The sequence below is a fragment of the Haliaeetus albicilla genome, chromosome 12, assembly GCF_947461875.1.
Source record: "Haliaeetus albicilla chromosome 12, bHalAlb1.1, whole genome shotgun sequence".
Lineage (NCBI taxonomy): Eukaryota > Metazoa > Chordata > Aves > Accipitriformes > Accipitridae > Haliaeetus > Haliaeetus albicilla.
Genome location: NC_091494.1, coordinates 25,027,646 through 25,050,321, shown reverse-complemented (window position 1 = coordinate 25,050,321; position 22,676 = coordinate 25,027,646). Strand labels below are relative to the sequence as shown.

Genomic DNA, 22,676 nt, shown 5'->3' with positions numbered 1-22,676 from the left:
CACACATCCATGACAAGCATTAAGCTGCTCTATAAGTAAGATCTTTGTTGAAAATTTTTCCTCTCCTGCAGCCCCGTAACTGGTAGAACCGAAAATAAAAATCTCCGCTAAGCAGACGAAAGTGTGCCGTCAGCTGTAAACATCTGGTGAAACTCAGAGCTTGTAGAAAACCCCTTGCAGTTTTATGAAAACTGACTGTGGCTCATTATTTTCTCAGATGCACCAGGAGCATCAGATCAAATGTCAAATTCACACTTTTAATTAACATTGGTTTCCACTTTTAAGAGACTACCTTGATACCTTTAGTGCACAGAGTCTCTGGCAAAACTCTAGCGAATAAAAAACGCGTGTTTTAAAACATACATGGCTGCAGGATCAGATCCCTAAGGAGTATTTTAAAAAGTGTTCACAACAATAAAAATAACAAAACCCAGAACATTTGGATATTTAAGAAGAACTCTAATGGCCGTGTCCATTTTGGATGCAGGAAAGAGCTGTTTGTGCAGCATTACGCCATTCTGCAATCAGCAGCTGCAGATCCAATTTGCTGCTAAATGCAAGTTTATCTTACAAAGAAAAAGTAGATAAATTTGGGATGTTAAAAATTAATCTAGTCCAGTGATTACCACTAATTGCTAATCTGTTTCAGTACTTCAGATGCATAATTCAAGTCAACACCTCACTGGATAAGCTATTGCTGTTTACTCCTTCTCACTGCAAGAGAACAAGCTTCAAGTTTTGCTTTTTCTTTTTTTTTTTTTTTAAATACTTAATATAGAAATGTAACAGTAATTAATATACTCATTCAGCCCCTCCAGCTCTTTTAGTCCAGCCACATAGTTCAAATTATGGCAGTCAAGGCTGCCTAGCAGCACAACCAGCCAGGATATTTTCTCCACTGCACAAGACAGCGGGTCAGGCTGTTGTGGAACAAAAAGCGACTCGGCTGTGTTAGGGAGCAGGGATTTCTGCAGCAGTGCTCAGCTCCACACCAATGCCAGCCTCACCTCAGAGACAGAGTAATCAAGCTCAGGAGCCTTCAGTTAAATCCGAAAGGTCAGGAGCAACCCTTTAAAGGTCATTTAAAGGGAAGATCAATGGAGACCAGAGAGATATGGGTTTGTGTGGGCTTGTTGCCCGACTCCTCATCCTGCAGGGAGGCCACGGAGGAGCTCTGTTGGGACGGCGAACCACCAACAAGATGTGTGTGAACACCACTCCTCTTCGGGAGCTGCGGGGTGGCCCCGATCCCATCACAGAGCCCTTTTGCAAGGCCCAGTCCTGCAGGACGTTGGCCCTCCTCCACGCTCCCTGCATTCACCAGGACCCAAACCTGTCCTCTGGCACCAACCCCCCCCTCCCAGCAGCACCCCATCCCACCACAGGGGAGCTTCACACCAGGTCAAGGAAGGATGAATGCAACCCAGGCAAGCAGCTTCTTCGCAGATAAAGCCCTTCTTGCCTCTGCCCGGGCTCACCCCATCCAAATCCAATTTCGCCAAGCGCTAATGTGATGCTAAAAGCATTTACCGGGTGGGTTTGCAAGAGCTGCATGGGGCACTTGGGAAGATGGCCGGCAGGGTGACCGGGAGGGGACAGGCCAGCACGGCACCGCAGCCCTCTCAGGGCAGGCTGGCCACTGACCGGCCTGCCACACGGCCAGGGAGAGGTGCCCGTGGGCACCTGGGGCAGAGCCACAGGTTTCATGCTGGTTTTTGGTTGTTTTTTTTCTTTCTAAAAAAATGGTGGTTTCTTGGACTTTAGGGACGGGGGCAACAGCAGCTCCCCTAGAAACGCCATGGTCATCTGCTTGCTCCAGTCACTCAACCACACTCACATCCCCATAAGCCTACCATCTAGGGCGGCAGGAGGAATAAAAAAAAAAAGTAAGAAAAACGGCATAGAGGGATAAAATTTTACATTATAAAAATAATACTTCACCACGAGCCTGACTCCACCAAGCGCCGGCGACGCCACGGCGGCGAAGCCCACTGCCCACCTCCCCTCGCCGGCTCACCTTGGTGTACTTCACCTCCAGGCTCCGCAGGGGCCGCGGCAGCGGCGGCACTTTCCTGTCAGGCTGCCCGTTCTCCACCGCGCCGTTGAGGGCGGCCATGGCCCCGCCGTCGAACCCGCGCCGCCCTCTGCCGCTGACAGCCCGCGGCGCCGCCTTAAGAGCGGCGCGCGCCGGGCGCCGCCGCCCACCCCCATTGGCCACCGCCCCGCCCCGCCCCGCGCCCCGCCCCCGCCCGCGCCCCGCCCCGTCGCGCGCCGCCGCCGCCGCCGCCGCCCTCAGGTAACGGGCGGCGCCGCCCCGCCGAGGCCCCGCCGCCGCCGGCCGGCCGGGGGGCGCCCGCGGGCCGCGCCCGCCGCCTCGGGGCTCCCCGCGGGGCCGTGGCGGGGGGCGGGGAGGGCCCGCGGGGCGGCGGAGCCCTCTGCTCGGAGGCGGCCGTCGGTCGCGGCCTCTCCCCCGGTGAGGGCAGCGAAGGAGGGGGGCCCTGCCCCGGCCACCCGGGGTTCGGGGAGCGGGGCAGCCACCCTGGCTTCTCCCAGAGGGTGGCGTGGGAGGACGTGTCCTCTGCTGCCTCCTGCCTCTGCTTCCCATGGCAACCTACCCAGAAGTCGGTCTCTCCGCGGGAACACCTCCGCTCTCCCCAGGCACGGTGTGGGTGTCGGGGAGTGGCTCGTCTGGAAGGCTCTCCCCTCACCGGTCATGTTACCTCCTCTGCTGCCAGCTACGAGGGCCTTTCTCTGCCGCTCCCGGTGCCCTGACTTCCTTACCCCAACCTGCACCCCCCTGTCCTTCGCTCAGTGCCTCTGCAGAGCTTCCCAGGGCTGATCAAGAAGAGAAGGAAGAAGCGTTACATCGAATGTCTGATGTGCGGCTGACAGCAATGCCTCCGCGTCCTCGTGTGCGTACCTCAGTCTGGGACCAGTTTGACCACCCGTTTGACTATGCCAGTCAAAGGACATCAGCCTACCGGGGCAGGAGCAGGGCCTTCAGCTGAAACTTCCTGCAACGATAACCAAATACTTGTGTCCCGCACAGTCAACCTCCAGCATGGTGTTCATAGTAGCGTACTCCGAACGTTGAGAAAGATGCTGTCTTTCAAGAAGTCCTAAAGGATATGGAACATGTCTGAAGTGACAGATCTAGGCTCTGTGCCTGAACAAGTTCATTATGTATTGCTTAACTTTCTGAATAAAATATGTGTAAGTCTTTGCAGGCTGGGGGCCAGGACACTAGGAGCACCCTTACACCCCCACACACATGGAAGATAATACAACATATTTTCCATATAACAAGTGGCAAGATGCCTGAAGTTATCTTACAAAATGTTTCACAGAATCTGTAATCCCCAGCAATAGTCAGCACTTTGCTGTTAGAATGCTTAAAAATACACACAGCCAGCCTGTGATATCATAGCAGTAGAAGAGTTAGTGCTGATTCAGAAGGGAAAGTACCACTGAAGAATCAAACCCCACGTCCTGCAGCTTGCAGGATATTCATGGAGGTCCTCTGCCCAGGTGAAAGCCTGTCTGACGGTGTTTGGTTCCTGACAGCTGCCAATAACACAGAGGAAAATACTCTTTTTTCCCCACAATCTACATATCTTTACCAGACAAATGACTGCATTGATTTCTATGAACTGTTAATATTGAAGGACTCATCCTGCCTAGCAGTTGCAAGATGAAATTTTCTCTTCAGATGGGAAGGTGCTCCAGTTATAAATAATTTGTGGGAATATCCTTGTATGCAATGGCAGAATCAAATGAGAAGATAAAGGGATGTATTACAACAGCAGAAACGTTATTTCTAAGCTGTCTGGTTTTAACTGTCCAGTTGCTATTTCCCACAAAAGCTACAAAAGCGTCAAAGCTAGAAGAATCTCTTAACCAAATCCCAACATACTCCTAGTCCCAATAAAGAGGAGTTTGGATCCAAGCTATCCTTAGATGTCATCAACGAAACTACAGGGTGACTGATAGGATGTGCAAGTTGAAGTCTGAGACAGAAGACATTTCTGTTTATTCTCTCTGGAAAAGACATGGTCACTGTTCCATTCTAGGGCCAGTGGCATGGTCTGGCAACAGAACTTTTTTGGGCCTCTAGTAGTTTGCCTTTTCTGGTTTTACCAGAACATATCACAACACTATAGGCAATAATTTGGTAGTTCGAGTATCAGGGAGCAAGGAGGAAATCGTTACAGAGGTGACACATATCAATAGAATTTATACATTTCTGTCTGTATTTTGCCCACAGAAACGGTCAGCTGAAGTGGAAAGTACTCTTGTAATTAGAGGACAAAGCATCTGGATGAGGAGAAGGTGAATAAGAAGTTCCAGGACAAGTAGCGTCTAAAGAGTGATTACAGTGGGTTGTCTCGTGTGGAATGACCTCGTCTCTTACATCTCATGAGGTAGATTTTTTACAAGACATTCCTGGAAAAATTATTTTAGGCACTATTGCCTCTTTGAGTGAATGGTGCAGTGTGAGATGATGTATCTAAGGCAAAAGTACCACATGCAGGGGTTGGGGGTGTATAAGCCTTTTAGAAGGCTCTATGAAGTGAATGAATTGTGAGTCAGTGACATATGAATGAGCTGAAATAATAAACTTTAACCAATATACATAGCTGTATGCAATGTTTCCCCTAGTAACGTCACAAGAAGAGTAACAAAACGTTCCACCGTCAAAGAGTTTTGCAGACACTGACTGGTCCCTTGTTGGGCAAACTCAGTCCTACTGTAAACGGGAACAACTCCACCAGCCTCAGGAGGTGTGTCTTTTGTCGCTGGTGCTTATATCAGATCCACAAAGGTGGAAACGCTCGCTCCTCTAGACTGCCGAATGGTGAGCTCAGCAGGAGATGCCCTAAAAGCAACAGCAGAGCCCTGATCAGAACAAGCAAGAGACGTTTTATATTAATTCCCATGCTCCAGGAGGGCCATGTCACCATTCAGAGAGAAGCACTGAAAAAATGGGGTTTACCTAAGTTTGTAACAGTTGATAAATGTGTCAGAAACAGACGCAAGAGGAAAAGCGTCTGTTAATGAAAGGTCACATTACTATTGAGTCACCCTGTTATGTTCTACTGTTGCAGCAGTGTTTGCAGAGATGTCTGCAATATGTATCCTTAACCTGCTGCACTGACTGCGATAGCTGTGAATTCCCTGGTACTGCGCTTCTCTGCAGAGCTGTATCTCACAGAAAGTTCCTAGACTGTGAGTACAACAGCTCTTCTCTGCCAGCCAGCACAAAGATTGCCTTTCCTCTGTTGGGTCAGACATGTACACTCTTAAATCTGCCACCATGAATTAGACCTGACCACACTTTTCTGTGCCTGTCTGTCTGTGCCAAGAACAGTCACAGAACATGTTCATGCTATGGTGTAGCTGTCTCCTATCTGCTATGGATGCCAAGGGTCTCTGCAGGAATTAATTTCTCAGACTTACCCACCGCATTTAACCGTAATGAAGGGACTATTGCTGGTGTTAACTCCTCCTCCAAGTACACTCTGCTCCTGTTTGCATGTGCCTTATGTCCTGTCTCCACATCGGGAGTGCAGGGGGGTTGTATCCAGCAGATCAGTGAAGACGTCTCCAGATCACCTAAGACCATGATGTTTCTGGGCAACTTCAGCATCCTGCCCCATGGATGAAGACGGATTTGGCAGTGGGGCACATACTCACGTACAGGATGGTGGTTTGCCCAGCCAGCAGTGGCGTAGCCATTGAGAGCTGCTGTACAAGTTGATCAGTTGATATTTCAGTGATATTTTGCATCTAGACCTCAGCCTATGCTTCAGGTGGACCAGAAGTCCCATAGCTCTGTAGAGTAGTTAACATGGCACAGAGCCAAAGCTTATTCCGCTTATTTTACATATACCCTGAAGCACATACACTCACAAATACATGTGTGAAACAATATACTCTAAAAGGCTGCACACTCCAGCATTCAACAGCTAGGAGAGATCAGAATTTGCCTGGATTTGTGCATCTTGATGAACTGCAATTGAGTTATCCATGCCCTTTTCCTACAGACATCCCCCTCACTCTGCATTGGCAATGGTTGCTGCTCCTGAGCGAGCAGCTCCCCTCATGATTTATTCTCCTCTTGTTTAATGTGCAGCGATGGGGCTTTTTATGGCCTGTTATTCAAAGTGTGCTTTGGGCACAAAATTATTCATTTCCGTATGGTTTTTCCATGGTGCTCATGACAGCAGCGTCTGAGTGTTTCACACGCAGCACTTCCTTTTCCAATAATTTTGAGAGGATGCTGACCCTATATTATCAGTGAGGAAAGAAGGCAGGCAGCGATGAAATAAAAAAAGGGTCTTCATAATTTTGGATTCCCGATGTGAGTCACCTACAGGCTGAGTACTTTAGATGACAGGCCTTCGGAGCTCAGCTCCCACTGAGCTCAGCTACGGCAGTAATTGCACAACAAGCCGGATCTGAAGATCTCCTGCTAAACACCCAGATAAGGCAGAACGCGCAGCAAGCTGGGTATTGCTGCCCAGTGACTTTAATCTGGGAATTTTCTTCTTTTTCTGTACCAGATTTTGTAAACTTACTATTCCTGTAACTTTGTTTTCTGTGGGTAGTTTTCTAGGGTTTGAGTTCATTTTTCTAAGCAAACTTAAAAATCGTAAATTTCATCACTCTTGATCAAGTTCACCACAATATGGGTTAGCAGCAGGATGGATTGTTTTGAACTATGATATGATTGGCATTTTACAGGCCCCCTGGTAGCAGTAGTGGACTGTTTAATTGATACGGGCTGGCCATTTGAAGGGAGTGAGACTGTGCTTTGCCAGTGAGTTTGGTTTTGGTTTGTTTTTCCAAATATTCTCTGGCTGCAAAATCCCAAGATCCATTCCAGACCCCAGAAACAAATGGGGTCTAGTGAGCTCCCTCAACCTGGTCCCGTCTTACCAGGCTGGCTTCTTTATTCCAGATGCAAAGAATACAAAGATGGAGAAACAGTCCCTTAGATACCCTTTGGAAGAAGCTATTTAGTAACAAAGGCACCTATTTGCTTATTTACTTGTCTAAACAATTACGTAGCTACCTGATGGTAATTACTGCTGCTTAAAAGTTTGGCTTTTACAGAGATTTTTGCTGAGTTCATTCAAGACAAACCTGTTAGCTGCCATATAAAACAAGTAAGAGAAATGGTGATAAGTGAACTGCTGCCTTCAGCTGTGAAGGACATTGCAAATGACACAAAATTAATTTAAAAGTCTGCCATTTTATACCAGGACAGGTTCTGCTCAGTTTATCAAAGTATTCACATGCAATTTCAAAAGGATTGGAATCCAGACAGATGCCTTTTTAAAAAAAAAAAATCAGACTGTCATGAAGATCTTTTGGATATTGTATGTATTACGTGGGGGGTTTTAAGTTAATCCAACCTTACTTGGGCTGTGCTGAATATTAGTGGAGAAGAGTTGTACGCATTGGATGCATCTTGGAGTCTGACGCAGCCTTACCCCATGAACTCACCACTCCCCCAGTAGTTCTATCGCCCGTCTCGTGCCCTGTAGGTTAAAGTTTCCATTTTGACACATCTGGGGCTGAAGAAGTGTTTCTTTTCCCATTCCTCTCCACGATCACAAAATTTGTCAGTAAAGGTGAAGAGAAGCAGTGTGAGATATAATGACATGCTATTTGTGTAAGCATTTGTAATCCTAAATATGACCTCATGATGCAAACCAGGACTTTGGTGGCTCAAGACAAAACACAGTCTTCTTATATTTTGCACTGTAATTACTTCATGAAGCAAAATCCTCAATCAAATTAATTTTCTTCATGCATATCATAGGTATTAAACTGTGAGTGTGCACCAGGACTGGCCTTCCCTTTAGTTTGCTTGGCTCCAAAAGTAAATTGGAAAAGGAAATTGGCAAGGAAATAACAAACAGCTGAATATTTTGAAGCCTTTTATATTAAAACAACTTCTATTTCCCCTTGCCTTCACTTCTTCCTGCCAGGTCTAGCACTGGAAGATGAGGAGAGTGGGAGCAGGAACAGAAGCAAGTGCATGATAACCTACTAAGATAGCGTCTGTGCTGTGAAGAAGTTCAAGGACCTGTTTCATTACAAACCATTCAGTGTGTCTGGCACCGCGGAGTCGATGGGAACCACTCCCTGCATTGATCTAGCGATGCAGACCTGAGGATTATTTGCCTATAAACAGCTATTGTTTGCAGGATTGGCAAATGAAAAAACAAATATGTTTGTTTTCTCCACAGATCATGTTGCTTCCTACTTTTTCTTGGTAAGAGGCATTTGGGGCCAGTGCCCAGGTTTTGGAAGCGTTGGTTGCCTAGTCAGGAACCGAGGAGCCTAAAATGTGCTTTCTTCTTCTGCTCCTTCCTCCCTGTCTCTTTGCTCTCACTCATCGTCACATCTGTTCTGGGCCCAATGCCCAACAATTCTGCATTAACGCCTCAGTACACACAGGCTTGCAAAGCTGAACAGTTTGCAGTGCAATGTACCCAGTGCCATAATGTCTTCCCAAATCAGGTTCCTGCAAACAATTTTTGTTTACGGGAAGAATCATTTGGCTCCGTAATGCTACTTGTGAGCTGTGCCCAGCTGACTCTAGCCACTTCAGGTCTTCCCAGAGAAATGGTTTTGCAGGGCACAGTCACGAATCTAGAAAATGCAGAACAGAGCAGGTAAACAAATATCCTTAAAGAAGATATCATCTCAGGCCTTGATCCTGCAAACTCGCATGGGCTTAATGTTAAGCACATGAGCAGTCCCAGATGACTTCAGCAGAGCGACTCACATGCTTACAGTGCATAGCATGTGCCAGATCGGAGCCTTTATGTCTAATTGCAAAATAAAAGGCAAGTCTCCCGGTTCTATCAACTGTAATGAATTGTTATTAACAGCACATTTTAAAATAGCCGTGGGGCAGATCCCAGGCAGACCCACTGGGGATAAAGTGATGTGGACTTGTTGCAACAGAACCTGCAAATACTTTTTCTTGGACAAAGCACCGTGCCAGTCATACGAAACGCTAACACTGCGGTGAGGTTGTTTTTATAGGCTTTGACCTGTGCAAGGCTTTTTTTGTGGTTAGTCTTTGCGCAGTCCCTCTCTTTTGCACCTTTTGCGTTGAATTCTGCTGTTTGAACCAGGAGTTGGAAAACTCCTCTCCTCCTAACCTCGGCGGTACTTTCTATACAGATTTGCTGATTCCACAGCGTCCCAACATACCTTGGCGAGCCACGGTGGAACAAACCCAATCACAGCACATGCCCGCCAGGCTCTTTCGCACCAGGTCCGCATCCACGACCCTGGCCTGCGGGGTCCCGTCCGTGTCCCCTCCGGTGAGGGGGGGAGCAGCACAATAGGCGACATTGTGTCCCGCCGTCCCGCAGCAGAGCCCCGGCGAGGCGGGGGACAGACGAATCTGGGGGCACACACACACACACACACACACAAAAGAAAGAGAGCGAAACCCACCCAGGTTTGCATGCTTGCATGGCACGCCTGTTAATGAAGAGCCAGCCCCGGGCCCTCATTAAGAGGGCCTCGGCGTGGACACCCCGCCAGGGCCGTGCCCCCGTCCGCTGCCCGTTTGCAGCCCCGGCGCCCCGACAATACCGGCGGTTTGAGGGCAGAGCCGCGGTGCTGCCGCGCTCAGCGGGCGCGGAAAGTTACGCGGCCTCTCCGGGCTGGCGTTTGCACCTGGGGCTGCCGCGGTTTAATGGACTTTAACACATGCAAACAAGAGCTTTTGTTGGCGGGCACAAAAGCTGCCCCCGGCGCGGGGCTCTCCCCAACACTGCCCGCATTGTTTCCCCTCCGCTGCTTCTTGTCACCCTCCTTGTCAGAGTTTAATGAGGACAACGAGATTTCGCAGGCTCATTTCGCACTTCAGCAACTTTCTAACACTTTCCTAACGAGGGAGAAGGGGCAGGAGAGATCGAGGGCGCAGGGGAGGAGCCGTCCGGGCCCGGCTCCGTCCCCGCAGGCAGAGACCCGCATCCCCGGGGCCGGGGCCGGGGCAGGTGCGCTCGGCGGCCGGGGCTGAGCCGGGATGCGGGGGCTGACCCCGGCCTTCCCGGGGCCGGGGGCTAGAGGGGAAGCTCGGCACCCTGCCATCGCCCCGGCTCAGCCCCTTCCAGCCCAACCCCGGCACGTCGACGTGGCTCGATTAAAAAACCCGATTAATCTCGCCGGGTTTAAGCTCGGCCGGGAGGGTGGTGGTGGTGGCGGCGGGGTGTGTATGTGTGTGTGTGTTCCCCGGGGTGCCCGCAGGAGCAGCGAGGCTGCGGGGAGGCGATGGGCTCTGGGACCGAGGTGGGCAGCGGCTGGGAGCGTCCCCACGGCTCGCAGCTCGGCTCTTCCCCCGAGCAGGTAGCTTTCCCCGGGCACCGGCTCCGCGCTTTCTGGGCAGGAGCTCCGCAGTTTTCTCACCTCCCCGCCGTCCTCGCTGAAGCCGAGCATCTCTCCTAAAGGAAAGTAGCGGAGTGGGGTGGACGCTCGGCTCCTCTCCCACGTGCCCGGGGGCAGTTTCTCCCCACCCCGAGGGCACCGGGCACCGTCGCGGCGATACCGAGCAGGGCCAGCCCCGATGGTGCGGTCGGCTGACATCGCTCAGCGCGTTTCGGTGCTCCGGGGGGGGGAAACGGGGGGTCGCGGGGACCCGCGGGCCGGGGGATGCCGAGCCGAGGCCGGTAAAACTTCGCGAATTCCGGATTTGCACAATGAAAAGCAAAGCCGTCGCTTTTCCCAACGGGCCGCCGCCAGGCCGTGTCCTTCGGGGGGGGGGTTAACTGCTTTTGGTTTTCGGGAAGCGATCCCCCCCACTCCCCCCCCCCCGGTCCCCAAACGCGGACATCCCCCTCGGGCTGGTTTTATTTCTCCCTCTCTAGATAGCCAACGGTCGCAGGCAGGTCGCGGCTGCGGTTTGCGGTGTTTTGGATGGAGATTTCGGGGAGGATTTGCCTTTAGCAGTTGCAAATCCCCGTCTCTGACTCCTGTTCCCACGACCGAAATCTCCCCCCTGCTTTTTTTCTTACTTCCCTCTTCTGTGCGTGTGAGAAATTTGGAAAACTCGAGAAGTCATTTAATGCAAAGGGATTTTAAAACACCAAAGTATGCGGTGAAAGGAAAAAACCCACCCCAACCGCTTAATTAGATATTTACCGAAGGAGCCATTACAGCCTGCTGGGTATAACACAGAGTTTATAAGTTCTCTGGCCACAAAGAAATTCAGTAATTACTTTTTTTCTCCCTTACAATGGGATGGGTTAAGGATGGAGCGTGATAAACTTAACTCTGTTCCTGGGCTTTTTGCAGATTAGACTTTGGCATTCGTTGGTAAATACCAAATGAATGGAGACTGTGTGACCACAGTCCCTTGAATTAGGGACAAACATTTCCTCTGTGCATTTTAAATAATGCTACTGCCAAATATTTTGTTACCAGAGATCATTATCCTTTGAATGAAAACTGGAGGAGTAAAGGCATTGGTTTTGTCTTTGCTGGTGTGGAACAGACTATATGATATCTAGAACAGCAACAAGCTTTCACAAATTGCTATATGATTTCTACTGCCAGGTTCTGTGATATTGGATACGACATAAAAATAAAAAAGCCAGGCAGATAGACACAGAAACTCACAGAAACCACCTGTATATTTTGTTTCAAAGGAAAATCTCAGCTATTGTCTTACTGGCCCTGGTTCTGTTAGGCCTTGGATCTGCTTAATCTTTAAAGCTATTCAAACAAATTGAATGATACAAGGCAAGTCTCCTATAATTAATCTGGATTCTTGAATTTTGATACAAACTTTTATGTAACCGAGAAGTTTCTCCCTTTTCCTTGCAAAGACACTAAATAGACACTGTCCTTCTGTCAAGAGCGCTACCATGAACAAAGTTAAAAGGAACAAACCTGGAAATTTTCCCTTCACGAGGAAGAAAGGGAGGCATATTAGAAAGAGATGCAAACATAAAGTCATGGGAGAGCCGGTACTGGTGTCTGGACAGAGACCAAGGTTTAAAGTGGCCCATATGCTACAAACTGCCCGAACATGAACACAGAAATTGTGAGTTGTCCCAGGCAAAGCTTTTGAAGGATGTTATTTTGTCAGTTTATCTGAACCTCACAGGCTCTCAGTGCTGGCACTCAAAGGTCTCATTTGAACCTTTTGAAATGTTTGTCCTCTCGCTGCTACAGTCCAAAGAAAATGGAAACAATGCCATCGCGTATGGAAGAACTCCTGACAGTAATGCGGAACGGCCACTGCAGATGATGAAGCTTCAGCTGCAGTCTGCCCCTTCTCATGTTATGAAATTTGCTCTCAGTATTTGGCAGAGCTACTCCAGAACGAATACTTCGCAGAGCTATGCATCCTGTGATGAGGCATTGCTGAAATCCCCCGACGTATGACTCCCTTGTAGGAGTCAGTATTTTATCTGGATTATCAGGAAAGGAAGAAGGATGTATTTTCTCTCTTTTTTTTTTTTTTTTTTCTGTGACGTGGGCTGTCTGACCTGTGACTTTAGTGGAAAATAAATATGCACAGAAAGGCCTGTAGGCCTGGACCTGCTAAGTAACTCATAGGTTGCAGATACAATTTCCACTGAGGCCACTGGTAAAATCCTCACAGACCCAGCACAGACTCAGCTGGTGTGGGCAACTCTCCAGGTTACCTCACAGCAGATCTATGCCCGACAGCCCCTGCTTTCTGACTCTTTGGCTTTCCTCCCCCTCTGCAGATTTTTCCTTTAATCAGGTAAAATACAACAAAAGAATGAAAACCTTTCGGGTTTTGAAGCTGATGTGCCTGGCAGTGATGGTTTATACAGTGCAGTTCTACCATCAGGTGTATGGAAAAGGACCCTTGGGGAATTACCTGCCAGGTTGAATGAGCTGGGTTTCCTTGAGTTTCTGAGCAGACATGGGTCTGAATGTCTTTTCACGGACACAAACAGAAACGGTGCTGACTCTACGGACAGAGCAGAAAGCCGTGCCTGGGGCCAGCCTGGCATGCTGTCTTGTCCTGGGTCACAGCAGGCGATTCCTTCTCTGGTGGATGCCCTACCCCTCATGCCAGTCAACAGTTCCACCTTGTACTCTTTGAGGTGTAGTTCCAAACCATGTGCCCACGATGCTAGTGCTCTGTGTCAGCCCTTCACTGCTCACATTACCAGTTTCTCCAGAAAGGCATGGTAATGCCCAAGGCTTCTTCTCTGTTCTCTACAGAGGCGTCGCCTCCTCAAGGTTGTCTAAAGACCATTTGGAATGAGGCTGTTCATTTTAGGATGGGAAAAGAAAGAAAACACAGGCCGAGCTAGTTTCTGTGGTCCCCACAAAAGAGGGGGACAACCCAAAGTTGCCCATGCAATGGCCCAGATGGGACGGGTTTTGGGTGCCAGCAGCTCCCAGGTGCTGCTGCCGATGCCAATGCCACTGGGTCTTGTCACAGCTGCTCAGTGTGCCGTCCGGGAGAGGCCACTGCTGATAACACTCTCCAGGTGTTCAGCCCGAGAACAAAGGGCCTTTTCAGTGGCTGCTGAGAAGGAAGAAGCCTCCTTGCTGGTTGCAAAATGGCTTTCCTGGATGGCAATATTTGGTTACAGTAAGATCTGTTATTTCAGAAGAAGCCCCACAGAAGGGAGGGTAATTTGACTCAGGCATGTAAAAAACCATTGTGGGGACTCTTGTCTCCCTCTTTCTTCTCCCCAAAGTACTGAAACAACATTGAGTTGTAATGTTTCATCTGAGCAGAGTAAAACTGGAGTCTGGGACCAGAATGTGTCTTATCTTGTCATGCCCACTTACGTCAGGTTGAGCTAGTTCATCATCCTGAAGATACAGGGCTTCCTGCAGCTTACCTGGCTGGTCAGCACACAAACCAGTGTCTTCTGAGCACAAAACTGAGCTGAGAAAAGCTGTGTGCTGGCCTGAGCACAGTTCAGGGGATACCTTTCATCAGTCTGTGGACTTGAATTTCAATGCTTGCGTTGGAACGTCTTAATCAAATGGTTTCACAGCAAAACCTGCACTGTTTGCACAGGGAAACCTGAAAGATAACTTGGTCCTGTGAATGAGGGTAAGGAGGTAGTTTTGCTGTGTTTCCCAATTAGCTTAGTCTTGATCCATGTACTCTGTGTGTTTTGGCACTGGAGGGATTTCTAAAGAGGAAGGTACTTGTGGATGCGCCCATCGATCGCAGCTGTCTAGAGGTGGCGCATTCTTCCTTCCCACACAGACAGCTGCCAAGGGAAGGAGCACCCCTTGTGCAAGCACTGCCAATATGTTGTCCTTGTATTTTTAAAACCTGTGGTCCTAGCACGAGCTGAAGGCTTTCTGTGTTCCCCTACAACCCTCACCATGGTTATTATCTCCATGAGATAGTCCCAGCATGTTCCTTTACCGTGGCTGCTCTGTCTCCCTTATGTTTTCCCTGTACCCCATAAGCTGTTCTTCTCCACAGGAGGGGGGAGGTGGTGCCCTCTGATATGTAGGAGGTGACTTATTTAAAATTGTTTTCCCCACCTCCTTCAGGTGGAAGTGAGAAGGGCAATCCAAGGAAACTTCCCACACCAAGGAGGCATTTCCCGTCTATGAAAGAAAAACAGAGGGATGCTGTGTTCATCCCAAATGCCCATGTTTCGTGGAAGAGCAAGGACATGTAGCATTTATTTTTTTTTTAATACCTGCCAAGCGCACCATGGCAATTCACACATATATATATGTATATATAAAGTTGAACTTCTAATTTTAAGTAAGTAGAAGAACACTAGCTCAGAAATTGTGCTTTTCAATCAAGCAGTGCTATTTCCTATTAGAGACGAGGCTATCCTAATTCTTCAAACGCACCAGCTAACATCTATACAAATAATGGGATTTGGCTGAGTACAGTTAAATATATTTGATTACTTCCCTTTTATCTAGTTCTAGGTTTACTGTACTTTTCCTTGGATGGCAAATAAGAAGCCCTTTTCTTCTAAGTGACAGCAGGGAAAAGAATCAGGTTGCTAATTTACCTGAGACCCAGGAGTGTGTAATGATAGATGTGTGCTGGAAACTACAGAGTGAGTTTTCTAATTTGGGGGGGAAGGAGAGAGGGAAAGCGTGAGATTCATTAATCTTTCAAATTGATTGCACTTTTGCTGATGGACTTTCATGGTCATAATTACACGCACAGCCGGAAACAAATGCAGTGAGGAGAAGATCAACTGGCAGGAAGCTGGGACCTAACGAAATGTGTCATACAGGAAGCAATTAAAATGGAAAATCACTGTTCTCCAGACAAACAAGGACACATCATGCCCGTGGGTACTTACAGTATCTCTCTCAAAGCAAAGGTTAGACTTACTTACCTATAGTGTTGTAGGAAGTAAGCTCTTCAGAAGTAGGCACACACATATTCCAGGACAAGTTTGGTTAAATAAGCAGAAATCCTTGTGTGGATGTTCAGTGTTGGTCTTCATCGATGACCAGCACTGGGGTTCAGGAATGAGAGACCGCCCTGGGGAGCCACAGCCTGCAGAGTGGCTCTATGCTGCTGCTGTCACCAGGCCTGCATGTCACCAGTGCTTCCAAGGGCATACGTTACTCGGTTCTTTGCACATCAGTAAATGGAGCCTCTCCCGCAAAGTCTTCTTGGAGATATGTGAAGGAAAGAGGCAGGTGGGGAGGGAGATGGGAGAATGCATTGCAGGCAGGCACTGAAGGGTCATGCCTATGGTTTAGGTTTGTTTCAAAATGGGTGTGTTATCTGCCCACGGAAAAGAAAAAGCCCAGCACATGTCCACATTTCCATGACGGCCAGATAAATTGGGCTTAAAGCACAAGAAGCTTTGTGTGAAAAGTCATTCTCTAGATAGGAGAAGGATGTAGCAGACTTGAATCTGAGCCTAAGTTAGGTTAGTAGTGTGGATGTGCTGTTAGTCTGATTTAGGAAGGGCTTATCTCCTCCTCTCCTTTGTCCTTTTCTGGGATCATTTGCAGGCAGGCCAAATTCAAGCCAGGCTTTCACCTGGAGAGGTGCGTTCACACCAGACAAGAGAAGAGCAGTGCTAGAAGGTGAGATGAAGCGATTTATCCAAGTCATGAACAGGTAAGTGCCAGGGGCAGTTCAGGTGATCTGATGCAAAATTATCTAAAATTTTTTGAAGATTTTAATATTGCCTAGTAAATAGTACCTTCTTTTTGTTCCTTAGAAGATTCAACATACTAGTTCTTCCTGTGGCTCTTTTTTAGCTGGTTCAGATATAATGCTGGTTATACAGAAATGCACAAAGATTCCATAATTTCCTGTAGGCACGTTTGTGTGTATTCTACACTTACAGCAGACTCTGTTTCCCTAAAACATCTACAGGATCACCAAAGCGGACAAGCAGCTTTTGTCTTTTTTTTTGTTGTTTCACAGAAAGAAATCGTATCGTGACTTTCAAGTAGAAAAAAAAATTAGAGAAATAATAACATGACCCAACTGCGAAAATATTTTTTTTTTCTTGAACTATACCAATGAATTGGAAATGCAAGTAGTAAAATGAATTGCCAAAAGTATCAAATATATGTGTTTTCAATAACTTTTTTTTTGTTACCTAGTAAAATATTTTCCTGGAGAAGGGTTGTTAAACCCCTCTGTGCAATATAAAGGTGCAGTGATGTATTGTCTCAGAAGTGGTTTAATGTAGTTTTGGGGTCCCATTTTTGTACGTATTTTCAACACCCACAGTGCGTGATCAATTTGGATTTATAAAATGCTATATATTTCTTTCTAAGCAATGATCTTAACTTTTAAAGAATGTTGCTTAGTTAGCAGTGCATGTGTGTGTGTGCATTTTGGCAAGGCAGCAAATAACATGCAATATTTATGTCATTTGAGAAAAGTATTTTGCGTGTTTGCCAAAATCCAGTCCTTTCTAAGAAGCTAAAGGTATTTGATCTGCGCTAAAACTTAGTCCTGGGAGGAGGATTAGGTGTGCGGGAGTAGTGGGCAGAGGGAAGGTCTGTCCAGTCTTTGCAGTGGGAAAGGGCAGGATTTTAAACGAACAAGCCAGATCTCATTTCAGCTCAATCTCTTTGACTCCGTTTCAGTGAAAATCTGTTTCAGACTTACCTGTGGCTTTACTGCCAAAAACCTGGGTTTTTGCAATCAGATTACTAATCCAAGTTGGGCTGCATTAGGTAAAAGTCCAACCCCAGCTCTCCTGCCGTAGGTACTGTGAACAACCCAGGGAGGTCAACCCTCCGCAGGGAGCCTTATTATTAAATGTACAGAGCAAGGATGGCAAAAAGACGGTGTCTTGTGTTACACCAGCATTTCCCCCTTGGTAGCTGACCCACTTCAGCCATGTTTTTCACTGGGAAAAAACAACAAACAGCTTGAGTACAGAGATGGGGAAGATGGGGGGGTTGTACGATCACAATTTAGCCATATCCTGATCTCTGTTACTCCTGCTTCCTTTTTCCATTAGTGTGATGAAGATCAGGATCTGTCCTCGGCCGCCTGGTATCAGCTGCTGCTTATTCGTTTCAAAAGGCGAAAGCCCCGTGCCTTGCTCACACCCCAGCTAGCCATATAGATCCGTTGCGCTGAAATCTTTGTGCCAAATCCAATGATATAATGTTTCATCCAGAGAATTTTGCCTTCTCTTTTGCTTTATCTCTTCCTTCTATCTTCAGCCTGTCAGGACTTTCACATACCTGTGGCTGACAGCTAAGAGATCAGGAACTTTGATGTTGTAAGGGATATTTTATCTCAGGTAATTCTCACCAATTCCTACCTTATTGTGTAGGATATCCAAGGACTCCAAGAGTGAGCAACGCCTTTGTCTGGTAAGATCAGAGCAATTTGCAAGCTTTTCTGGGAACAAGGTCCAATAAAGGGACTTTAGAGATATAATCTGTCAACCCCATTGAGCAGCACTGTGACAGCAGCCTTATGATTATTGACAGTTTAAGCATCTCCCAGGACAGAACAAGGCTGGGGGTATGCAGTTATTTGTAGTAAGACATTGTTTGCTGAGGAAGCAAAGGAAACTTTTTATACATGAATTCACCACGTTTTTACTGAGTTTCCTCCCCACACAAACAATTGACCCTACCGGGAGTTGCTTCTTTTTGCCAGGAGTTTGTGGAAAAAAACCCCCATCCTTGGAGGTGCAACCTCTAATTCACAAAGATGACCTGATTTTGTGGCACTAGCTTCAAAGGGTTGAGCCAGTATGGCCAGTCCTGAGCCTGGAGCCACTGGACAGAGGTGGACTGACATCCCAGGGCCCCAGACTCTGATGAGTTTGTCACCTGTGCTGCATGGCCTTGGCATCGGCATCACAGGCAGATGCAGCTGTGAGGACATGCAAAGCCTTTTTTTCTGTTACCAGTCTTACGGTAAGTACTGTGTGGGGCAGGAGTAATGAGAGGGCTGCAATACCCCAAGCCCTGTGTTTGAAATCCTCTTCTTCACCACATACCTTGCTCTGTTCCTTTAAAGTTCATTCCTGGTGAGTCATGCTGAGATGGCAGAGGTTTTACCTGGGATTAGCCATTCATCATCTCTTCAAGCAGCCATGGCGTGGAGCTCCCTAGAAAATGACTCACAGGAGATGCTCAGCGGGTCTGTCCTGTATTGTCTTCATTACCCACCGGCTGGCTCGCCTCACTGGGGTTGCACTGTCCTCACCATATTTGATTCTTGAGGAGTTTCCCCATTATGCAATGCATTTCTGAATTAATTTTTCTCCCTCACTAGGCAAACATTTGCTTATTTTATTTGCAAAGACATCAGTACCTTCTTTTTCAGTAAACACCCAGGCCTCACATCTTTATAAACGTATTAACAAAGACACCAGCTCATCTTCTGTGGCCACGACTCGGTCTCTCACAGCAGTTATTTTGGGATAAAACCTTTCTGCAGAAGCAAGTAACAGGCCTGTATCCATCCACCCGAGTCTGTATCTATGGCCTTGTTTGCTTAGTCATCAAGCTGATGTTAATATGCGCTCCTGGTAGGTGTTTAAACTTCCTGAATAATTGATCTCTGCTTACTGATGATCAGATAGGCATGTCAGTGTTAATCTTCATGCCAACATACAATCAAGCCTTCGATTGTTCCCCAAGCTCCTTTTCTCTTGCTGTTCTCTCAAACTTTCAGCCATCCTTCGCGCCATGTTCTCTGTCCTCCTCAAGGATGTTGCTGTCTTCACCGAGCATTTTGAAGCCAATGCTTTGTGACCTTGGGGTAGAAGTCCTCCTGTGGCTTCGCAGAACGAGGTGTAGCCCAAATGCCGATAATACCAGCCGTTGAGCTTCCAAGATAAATGCTGAACCCACTACAAAACGGCTGGTAGTTTGCAGGTCACTCCTTTCCAGCCCCTCCACTATGTCTGCTGAAAATGCTTTTCCTGATGGCAGAAGAGACTCACTCTGCCAAGAGCCGTGCAAAGCTGTGCCTGCCTGGCAGAAGCACCAGCAGCAACAGATAGTGAGAAGAGCAGGTGAACGTCTAACCATCTAGCCAGAGCAAAGGGGCTGTGAGCAGCTAGACCACCAGAGCATAGGATGCCGTAACTGCTGACAGAGGTTGAGGCTTTGCCCCAGGACTTCATGGGTGCAAATTTTGTGGCTTCAGTGTCTCTGCCCGCCCTAGGGTTTGTTTATTCTTGTAACAGGTGTCTTGGGGAAAGCAGATGGTGGGAGGCAGGCAGAAAGCAGCTGTGAGTGGTATCAGAGGAGAATCCTGCCAGCTCACATTGGGCATGGATCTGAGTACCTGCCACCGAGGAAGAACTGCTCGTGGCCCTGGGAGCAAGGCACTGGCTGATCTCTGAGCACCGACCTGACAGGAGGCTCGTGTGACAGCTCCAGCGTGTTTCCTCAGTAATGAATTCTGACTTGTTTTCCCAAATCGCCTCATAATGACTCAGTTTGAATCTAATGATGCAATCCTGAAGGGAATCGTTAGCTCCCTGGCTAGGAGGGTGGCCACTCTCCAGCTCCAGCCCACGTGGCTGCTGATTGCGGCGTTGTTTCGTGCAGCTCTACGTACCCTGGCTCGGCGCATGCCAACTCTTGGGTGTACATTCTTTCTAGGGATACCTCACTCCATCCCATTACGGCTCATGCCAGCGCTTCCCTCCTAGTCATCTAGGGTGCAGAATGGAAAAGGCCAATCTGGTTTTGATTAGGTGAGAGCAAACATGGTGGTGTTACCATGCTGCTGAGCTGGTGGGTGTCTGCAGTTCAGTCCCTCTTATCAATCCCTGATATTGTCCCTTCCTCGCTGCAGCTTGAAGACCAGATGGAGAAGAGACTCAGAGAGAGTTCTGCAGAGCAAACACTTCTGCTGCTGCCTGCTACTCATGCAGACAGAAAATCTGACCAAATGCACATAAGAAAAAAAAAAAAAAAGACTTTTCAAGCCATCACTGGCATTGTGTCTACATTGGGAGACATACAAGAGGTGCACTGCCACGTGAGTTCCAGCCCCAAATTAAAATATCTCTCCCAGCAATAGCCTTTCCCACAATAGTCTGAAGCAAATTGTGTGTGGGCTGCTGAAATGACACTAATTTGCACCTTCCAATTCATTATGCACTCCAGACTTCACGATCCTATTGAGGTAGAAGCCTGGCAGTGACAACTTCACTGAGAGTTACACACTGATGTCATTCATACATTTGGTCACTGGAGTTTGATTTTCCAGATTGTGCTGCAACTTCAGCACAGGGTGTTAAATGATTTACTGCAGAAAGACAGTGGCGAGGCCAAGAATAAAACCCAGGTATCGTTAGGCCCAAGATACTATGACAACCAACTAGTGTTAGAAAACACTCCCTGCCACTGCCTCACACTTTTATTTATCAACAAAAGCGGATTTATTTTGTTTTATTCTTAGCAAGACACTGTTTCACTGGAGACCACTTAAAATGAGATTTATCTTCCTTGGAATAACTACAGACTCTTGCATTTGTAATTCATTCCCCTCCCATTTCTAATCTCATTTCTATTGAATGTATTGTTTTTCTTGCCATTATTTATAAAATGAGATCATTAAAATGAATATTGGAACTTGACAGGTTTGGGGCAGGAAGAAACTCCACTGCAGATGCATCCCAAATACAATACCTTGGATTGCTGCAGAGCCTTTCTCAGCTAAATAGCAGAAAAGAGCTATTTCTTATGCTGTTTATTCATGTTTCTGTTCCGGCATTTTGGGGACAAAAGGAAAAAAGAAATTCTGACTCCTGGAGTCTACGGCACTTTCTGGAAGAGGCAAGCCTGCTAACATGACAGCATTTACCTGTGTGAGTGCTTCAGAGGATGAGGCTGCTGGGCTGGACTCTTCTGCTTACACCGATGGAAGTAAGAGGGAACCTCCCAGCCGATGCATCTGACCTGCTGCTTGCAGTGCAGAAGAACCCTGACCCCTGCAAGGGTTGCAAGGTTGGGATCTGTAGCTCCACTGACTCAGCTAAATCCAGAGAGTAATTACGTTTTGCCTAAAAATAAACACAGTCACTCCCTTCCATCCCTCAGCTGTTATTCCAGTGTTTTTCTTTTGTCTCTCCATGGGTCCAAACCTTCCCTGCCCTAATAGAATCCCACAGAGCATGAGGTGGGGTTTGGGAGGCATTTGTGGGTGTGAGCTCCCAGTTCGCTCAGCACTGCTCTGCTCTGGGGGGGTCCCTGCTCTGCTCCCAACCCAAGCAGTGACAAACCTCTTTCCACTCCTTAAAAAGCAGCCGATTTTCATCTTGAGTGGGCTGGATATCGGGGATGGGTGAAGCACCTCCTGATGGAAATAATCTGGGGGTCCTCAAGGATGCTCTATTAATGCAGGTTATTATCTGACCCTCGGTAATACGGCAATATGTTCCAGACGCAAAGAAGAGATCTGGGGAGAAGGGTGCTGGGGAACTTCTTTTCTTCATCAAACTTCTATTATAAAAAAGAAAAAAGAAAAAGAAAAAAGAGCAAACTGTGATCTAACAAAGCTTAAATCTGGAGTAAATCCACTGCAAACTACTGCTTTACTCTGGATTAATACTGGTGTAAATTAGACTAAGAGCTGCAAATCCCAGCTCTCTCCTCATTCCTGAAAGATACAAACATTAGGGTCTAAGGATCTACAGTTATGTATTGCATAAAATATTTCCTGGCTAGGAAAATCTCATGGGACAATGATCAGGAACAAGATGGTGCAAATAAGTAGTTTAATTGAAAGTAAAGGCACACTACTAAAAATAAAGAGATGAAAGCAGTTTTTTCTTTGCCAGTTTTAATAGGAGCAATATTAGTAGCAGCTGCATTTCAACCCATTTTGCAGATAACTGTGAGAGGGGCATTCTGAAACCTAAACAGTTTAATTGCATAGGCTACCCTTTAATTTAGGGTGGTGAGAATGATATGAAGGACTCATTAAATTGGGGCATTAACCATGGCAGAAAATAAAGTAGTTTCTTTGTTGCAGAAGATCTCGCTACCCTACAATCACTACAGTAAATTGTTCATGGGAACCACAGCAGGGTAGGATGGGTAGATAGAGACCTGTTGAGATAGAGGGGAAGCAAATGAAAAATAATTGGTACAGTGCTCTGCAGATTGTATGTCACTGCAGACAGTTATTTAATAACTCTCCAATTATTGCTGCCAGCTGGGGCATATTAAGACACTGCGAGAAGTCA

General features: G+C 47.4%; 1 protein-coding gene and 1 long non-coding RNA gene across 2 annotated transcripts in view; one reads left to right on the top strand and one right to left on the bottom strand.

Annotated features, from left to right (window-relative positions):
* ALDH1A3 (aldehyde dehydrogenase 1 family member A3) overlaps positions 1–2,172 on the bottom strand; it is a 37,220-nt gene extending 35,048 nt beyond the window's left edge. The window contains exon 1 of the mRNA XM_069798558.1: positions 2,018–2,172. Within this exon, the coding sequence (XP_069654659.1) occupies positions 2,018–2,116 (99 nt within the window). The 5' untranslated portion in view covers positions 2,117–2,172. The remainder of the gene's footprint in view (positions 1–2,017) is intronic.
* Positions 2,173–10,266: 8,094 nt separating this feature from the next.
* LOC138688078 (uncharacterized) lies at positions 10,267–21,513 on the top strand. The gene is made up of 3 exons (XR_011327142.1): positions 10,267–10,380; positions 15,991–16,099; positions 21,217–21,513. It is a non-coding gene; the product is annotated as an uncharacterized lncRNA (long non-coding RNA).
* The last annotated feature ends 1,163 nt before the right edge of the window (positions 21,514–22,676 follow it).